Genomic DNA, 7,574 nt, shown 5'->3' with positions numbered 1-7,574 from the left:
CCACTATTTGCCATGGACTGATCCAGACTGCACTGGAACAGGGTGGAGCTCCAGAACACCTGCAATACATTGATGATATCATCGTGTGGGGCAACACAGCAGGAGAAGTTTTTGAGAAAGGGAAGGAAATAGTCCAAATCCTACTGAAGGCTGGTTTTGCCATAAAACAAAGTAAGGTCAAGGGACCTGCACAAGAGATCCAATTTTTAGGAATAAAATGGCAAGATGGACGTCGTCAGATCCCAATGGATGTGATCAATAAAATAACAGCCATGTCTCCACCAACTAGCAAAAAGGAAACTCAAGTTTTCTTAGGCGTCGTGGGTTTTTGGAGAATGCATATTCCAAATTACAGTTTGATTGTAAATCCCCTCTATCAAGTGACCCGAAAGAAGAACAATTTCAGATGGGGCCCTGAGCAACAACAAGCTTTCAAACAAATTAAAGAAGAGATAGTTCATGCAGTAGCCCTGGGGCCGGTCCAGGCAGGACAAGATGTAAAAAATGTGCTCTACACCGCAGCCGGGGAGAACGGGCCTACCTGGAGCCTCTGGCAGAAAGCACCTGGGGAGACTCGAGGTCGACCCCTAGGGTTTTGGAGTCGGGGGTACAGAGGATCCGAGGCCCGCTATACTCCAACTGAAAAAGAGATATTGGCAGCATATGAAGGGGTTCGAGCTGCTTTGGAAGTGATCGGCGCTGAAGCACAGCTCCTCCTGGCACCCCGACTGCCAGTGCTGGGCTGGATGTTCAGAGGGAGGGTCCCCTCTACACATCATGCAACCGATGCTACATGGAGTAAGTGGGTCGCACTGATCACCCAACGGGCTCGAATAGGAAACCCCAGTCGCCCAGGAATCCTGGAAGTGATCATGGATTGGCCAGAGGGCAAAGATTTTGGAATATCTCCAGAGGAGGAGGTGACGCGTGCTGAGGAGGCCCCGATGTATAATGAACTATCAGAAAATGAGAAACAGTATGCTCTGTTCACTGATGGGTCCTGTCGTCTTGTGGGAAAGCATCGGAGGTGGAAGGCTGCTGTATGGAGTCCTATGCGACAAGTTGTAGAAACTGCTGAAGGAGAAGGTGAATCAAGCCAATTTGCAGAAGTGAAGGCCATCCAGCTGGCTTTAGACATTGCTGACCGAGAAAAGTGGCCAGTGCTCTATCTCTATACTGACTCATGGATGGTGGCAAATGCCCTGTGGGGGTGGTTGCAGCAATGGAAGCAGAGCAATTGGCAGCGCAGAGGCAAACCCATCTGGGCTGCCGCACTGTGGCAAGATATTGCTGCCCGGGTGGAGAACCTGGCTGTAAAAGTCCGTCATGTGGATGCTCACGTACCCAAGAGTCGGGCCACTGAAGAACATCAAAACAACCAGCAGGTGGATCAGGCTGCTAAGATTGAAGTGGCTCAGGTGGATTTGGACTGGCAACATAAGGGTGAACTATTTATAGCTCGGTGGGCCCATGACACCTCAGGTCACCAAGGAAGAGACGCAACATACAGATGGGCTCGTGATCGAGGGGTGGACTTGACCATGGACACTATTGCACAGGTTATCCATGAATGTGAAACATGCGCTGCAATCAAGCAAGCCAAGCGGTTGAAGCCTCTTTGGTATGGAGGGCGATGGTTAAAATACAAATCTGGGGAGGCCTGGCAGATTGATTATATCACACTCCCACAAACCCGCCAAGGCAAGCGCCATGTGCTTACAATGGTGGAGGCAACCACCGGATGGCTGGAAACATATCCCGTGCCCCATGCTACTGCCCGGAACACTATCCTGGGCCTTGAAAAGCAAGTCCTGTGGCGACATGGCACCCCAGAAAGAATTGAGTCAGACAACGGGACTCATTTTCGAAATAACCTCATAGACACCTGGGCCAAAGAGCACGGCATTGAATGGGTGTATCACATCCCCTATCATGCACCAGCCTCCGGGAAAATCGAACGATGCAATGGACTGTTAAAGACTACGCTGAAAGCAATGGGTGGCGGGACATTCAAACACTGGGATACACATTTAGCAAAAGCCACCTGGTTAGTCAACACTCGGGGATCTGCCAATCGAGCTGGCCCTGCCCAGTCAGACCTTGTACATACTGTAGATGGGAATAAAGTCCCTGTAGTGCACATAAAGAATATGTTGGGGAAAACAGTTTGGGTTATTCCTGCCTCAGGCAAAGGCAAACCCATTCGTGGGATTGCTTTTGCTCAAGGACCTGGGTGCACTTGGTGGATAATGCGGAAGGATGGGGAAGTCCGATGTGTACCTCAAGGGGATTTGATTTTGGGTGAAAACAGCCAATGATCTGAATTATGTGATGTTAAGCATTCATTATGGTTATAATAGATATACTAATAATATCATAAGATGCCATACTAATGTTATAGAAATTACTATAGCAGGAACCACCAGAACCAGTGGAGGACAAGCCTTACAAGAAGCAGTGCAAGTCCAGCAGTGACCCGACCTCAGCTGGCTTTGGTGCCCAGTAAGTCCATGCAACACACCACCTCTCCTGGCCTGAGTGACCACCATAACAGATGGAGCCCAAAGTCACGGACTAAATGAACTCAATGGATATGTCATGAACATTTCTGGACATTTTACAGACATTCCACAAGGGTGGTCCATAGACTAAGGGAATGATATCTGTGTGTTATATCAAAGTATGGAAAGCGGGGCGGGTGGTTAATGACGTTGTACTGGAAAATATGGGACTTGAGCATGACGTAGATGGTATGGAATAAGGGGTGGATACTGTCCTGGTTTCAGCAGGGATAGAGTTAATTTCCTTCCTAGTAGCTGGTACAGTGCTGTGCTTTGGATTTAGGGTGAGAACAATGTTGATAACACATTGATGTTTTCAGTTGTTGCTAGGTAGTGTTTATACTAGTCAAGGACTTTCCAACTTCCCATGCTCTACCAACTGAGAAGGCTGGAGGAACACAAGAAGCTGGGAGGGGGCACAGCCAGGACAGCTGACCCAAACTGGCCAATGGGATATCCCATACCATGTGACATTCCATACCATGTGACATCATGCTCAGTATAAAAGCTGGGGGAAGAAGAAGGAAGGGGGGAATGTTTGGAGTGGTGCTGTTTGTCTTCCCAAGTCACCGTTATGCGTGAGGGAGCCCTGCTTTCCTGGAGACAGCTGAACATCTGCCTGCCGATTGGAAGTAGTGAATTAATTCCTTTGTTTTGCTTTGCTTGCGTGCGTGGCTGTTGCTCTACCTATTAAACTGTTTTTATCTCAACCCACAAGTTTTCTCACTTTTAACCTTCCAATTCTCTCCCCCATCCCACTGGTGTGGGGGTGAGCGAGCGGCTGCGTGGTGCTCAGTTGCCAACTGGGGTTAAACCATGACACTACACCACAGATTTTATACATTTGTAACCCAGTAGAAATATGGTGGCTTGTAGCCTAAGCCATTTTCAACACTTTCCAATATGGTATTTCATTTGCACTATTTATAACCAGCTAAAGATCTGCATAACATGATGTCTGTTTTCCTTCTTCCTCAGGAATATAGGAGAGCTGAGATGAAAAGACCATTGACTATAGCACAATGTCCATGATTGGCTAGGAACCATAACTATAAAAGAATGTGCCCTCCTAGTTTGTCACCTTCCTTGAAAATGCTCCTGACGTCAGTAGCTCTCCGCTCAGGCCAGTGGGGAGAAGCATGAGAGGACTGACTGGCATGAGGGCTACAGCATGACGTGTTAGTTTCAGTGTCAGCCCATGCTACATAATGTGGAAAACACACAATGCCACAGTAGTGCTGGCATTCTCGCCAAAGGATGTCACAGATGATACAGTTGTACAGGGGTTCAAGAAGAAGCTGAACAAAGAAATGGATGAAAAGTCCTCTGAGAAATATCAATTATGTATAAAATATATAGAGCTCAGGAGTTTTCTGAGCCCTAAATTAATGCCAGCTTGAAGATTGGTCAAGGGCGTATAATTAAACTGATATAATGTATGCTGGTCCCTTCTTTACAGCTTTTATCTGAACATTAGTTTTTGGTGATCATTTGTATGTCATTAGCAACACTGAACACATGACCAAGTGGTTTAAGCGACAAGTGTAAAAAACGAATAAAGCATCAGCCACAAGGTCACTTTATCATTGTTTCCTGTGGTATGAGTTAGAAAACAAAGTTAAAAGTATTTTTTTTAAGCTTTTTGGAACTTACAGCGTTAATATACTCCCTGAATCAGAATAATGCATTTTTAAACATTCAATAGAATTGGCTTTGGTTTAGAAATACAATTATGTTCTGTATAACTAAAATTTGTCCATATAGCTTTAATTGCTTTCTTTGATCTAAATAAATATTTGTTTAAATCATGTCGAAAGTCCTTTATAAAACTGTTGAAAACTATTAATTTTGTATTTCAGGTAATTAAAACTTGCTTATATAGAACTATGCTGATCTGACCCACATTGGACAAAGGTAAAAGTGTTTTAATATACCAAAACATATGAGATTCTTTTTCTTCTTTGCTTAACCTAGATATTAGTGGGGAGCTTATCACTAACATAAATTAAATAGAAAACTTACCTATTTCCGTAGAGAGGAAAAGGATAAGCCAGTAGACATGGATATATTTTCCATGATAGGAGGCCTTTTCAAGTCTTTTGGTAATACTTTGAGGATGTATTATCTTTTTAGCAAGCAATAATAAAATAATAAAGTATAACAAAATGTATAGTTTAATCTTTAGTTTTCCTGGAAAAGTTTAGTTTTGCTTAATATCTTCATAATTTTTTTAATATAGAAATCGTATGTACATACAGTGACAAACAAACATAAACTATAATTTAGTTTGTCTTGCAGGCAAAGCCTAACAGTTATCCAAGCCATCCAGAACTTAAAAATGTACAAATATTCTCTGCAAATATTTCTGTGGCTGTGTATGGGGTTTATGTGTCGAGGTGTCAGCAGTGGGGGAGCTGCAGGGGTGGCCTCTGTGAGAGGAAAGCAGGGGCTGCCCTGAGCCGGACATGGCCAGTCCCAGCTGGTCTCAGCTGGTTCCAGCTAGTTCCAGCCATTCCAGCCAGGTCCGCAATGACCCCACTGCTGCCACAGCTGAGTCGGTCAGCCACACTGGTGGCACCTCTGGCAAAATATGTTTAAGACAGGGCAAAACACTGCACAGCAGAGTAAGTAGTAAGGAAAAAAGTATGATAAAGAGCCCTGCGACACCCAGATGAAAGAAGAAGGAGGGGAGGGGTGTGTTGCAGGCTCTGGTGCAGAGATTCCCCTGCGGCCCGTGGAGACACCACAGTGGAGCAGGTATTTTCCTGCAGCCCATAGAGAGCCCACGCAGGAGCAGGTTTACCCTGAAGAACTGCAGCCTGTGGAGAGGACCCACGCTGGAGCTTGGGAAAAATTTGAGGAAAAAGCAGTGGCAGAGAGGAGCTGTTACAGACTGACCATAACTCTCCCCACCTGCTGTGCTGCCTGGGGAGAGTTGGTAGAAGAGCTGGGAATGGAGTGAAGTTAAGCCTCGGGGGAAAAAAAAGGGTGGGGTGGGTAGAAGTTGTTTTATTTTTTGTCTTTGTTTTTCGCTATCCAAACCTATTTTAATTGTCAATAAATCAAATCTGTTTTCCCCAATTTAAGTCTGTTTTGCTCATGAAGGTAATTGATAAATGATCTCCCTGTCTTTATCTCAACCTACGAGTTTTTTTAATCTTATTTTCTCCACCTGTCCTGTTGTGGAGAGGAAGTGAGAGAGCAGCTGGGTGGGCATCTGAGAGTCGGTCAAAGTCAACCCACCACCATAGGTACTGCAAGCAAAAATCAATATTCCGGAGTATGGAGACTGATAGTAAGTACTGTTGCTGGTTTGTTGTTTAAAAATAGAGTGTAAAAAATATGTGCAAAAGACCTTTCTCTAACATTGCATCATTTTCATATTTGAATGTATCTGCTTAATTTAACATTTTATTTGAGGATAAAGTGTAGAAGTGGTGAAGGCAATCAAAGTGAAAGAGAACAGAAAGTTGTTACATAAATTTTATTTCTGGAAGCAGAAAGACCCTCAGATTTGTAAATAATTGCAGCTGCTTTGACAGTCTTCGATTACTCCTGAAAAGTTTATAGTGATTAAGAACTAATTCCATTGGTAGTGCTTTGCAGCCATGAATAGGTTATGTACTTTTTGTGATAGGTTTATGCCATAGGCAGTTTCATAAACTTACTCTGTTTCTTTTGCTTTACTTGCTGCTTTTAACTTTACTGAATTGAAAAGAAAAGCAAGTAGAGAAATAAATATTCCTGGTAGATATGTTTGCAGAATTTCAAAATATTATTGTTTAAACGTTATTTACCAAAACCTTCCCAAACCTAACTATCCCTTATCATTATTATTAAAAAACATGCTTGATTTTCTGATCTAAGCCAGGAATTTTACTGTAAATTTTTCCTTCCCTGTAAGATAAGACTGAGAACTTCTCTCTGTGCATGAGGCTATTTTTTAGCAATTTCATATAACCTTTCTCCACCAGGTAGAATATGTACCAGTCCTGCACTAACCCCACTAAGCAATTCTGTTGCTAGTGGACTACTGCACGTAGGTGTATGGGGAAAGGAAATAAAGGCGAGATTCAATACAGCTGAAGTGAAAGGAATAATTCCAGTTTATTTCAGTGGGATATAAATATAGGATTATTTCTGATTTACCTAAGGGGGCATTGACATTAATTAGATTATTTAAAGAACATTTACCTGACCTCATTAGATGCAGAAAGAATGGAGTACAGATACCGTCCTTGCTGAATCAGTCATCCTTTTTTCCTGCTACCCCAAATTTCTCTGAGAGGGAATAACCAGCAGGATGATGAAGGAATAGGCCTCCAGAGTGATGCAACCATGACCTGTGGATTTTTCTTCTATCAGGTATAGATGATTAGATATTTTCTGCTTTTAAAGATAGGAGTAATGCTAAGTGCAGAGATCATAGAAGTCTAAACAAACAAAGATCCACAAGAAATAGTCTTAAATATTATGAAGCTGACTCTACAATTGATTCTAATGGGTGGATATGGTTTGCAATAATGCTTATGCACGTGTTTATCCTCCTAGAGAAGCTGGCGGCTCACGGTTTAGACAGGTGTACTCTTCGCTGGGTAAAAAAATGGCTGGACGGCCAGGCCCAGAGAGTTGTGGTGAATGGAGTTCAATCCAGTTGGCGGCCAGTCACGAGCGGTGTTCCCCAGGGCTCAGTTTTAGGGCCGGTGTTGTTCAATATCTTTATCAATGAACTGGATGAGGGGATTGAGTGCACCATCAGTAAGTTTGCAGACGACACCAAGTTGGGCGGGAGTGTTGATCTGCTGGAGGGTAGGAAGGCTCTGCAGAGGGACCTCGACAGGCTGGATCGATGGGCCGAGGCCACCTCTATGAGATTCAACAAGGCCAAGTGCTGGGTCCTGCACTTTGGCCACAACAACCCCATGCAGGGCTACAGGCTTGGGGAAGAGTGGCTGGAAAGCTGCCTGGCGGAAAAGGACCTGGGGGTGCTGGTCGACAGCCGGCTGAACGCAA

At 44.0% G+C, this 7,574-nt stretch overlaps 1 protein-coding gene across 1 annotated transcript in view; it reads left to right on the top strand.

Annotated features, from left to right (window-relative positions):
• The first annotated feature begins 245 nt into the window (after positions 1-245).
• Positions 246-7,574, top strand: part of LOC103922183 — a 33,045-nt gene continuing 25,716 nt past the window's right edge. Inside the window, exon 1 of the mRNA XM_009330272.1 lies at positions 246-1,540. Coding sequence (XP_009328547.1) covers positions 246-1,540 — 1,295 coding nt within the window. The remainder of the gene's footprint in view (positions 1,541-7,574) is intronic.

The sequence above is a fragment of the Pygoscelis adeliae genome, unplaced genomic scaffold, assembly GCF_000699105.1.
Source record: "Pygoscelis adeliae isolate BGI_AS28 unplaced genomic scaffold, ASM69910v1 Scaffold247, whole genome shotgun sequence".
Taxonomy (NCBI): Eukaryota; Metazoa; Chordata; class Aves; order Sphenisciformes; family Spheniscidae; genus Pygoscelis; species Pygoscelis adeliae.
The sequence above is the reverse complement of the archived record's forward strand: the minus strand, read 5'-3'. Positions and strand labels throughout refer to the sequence as shown.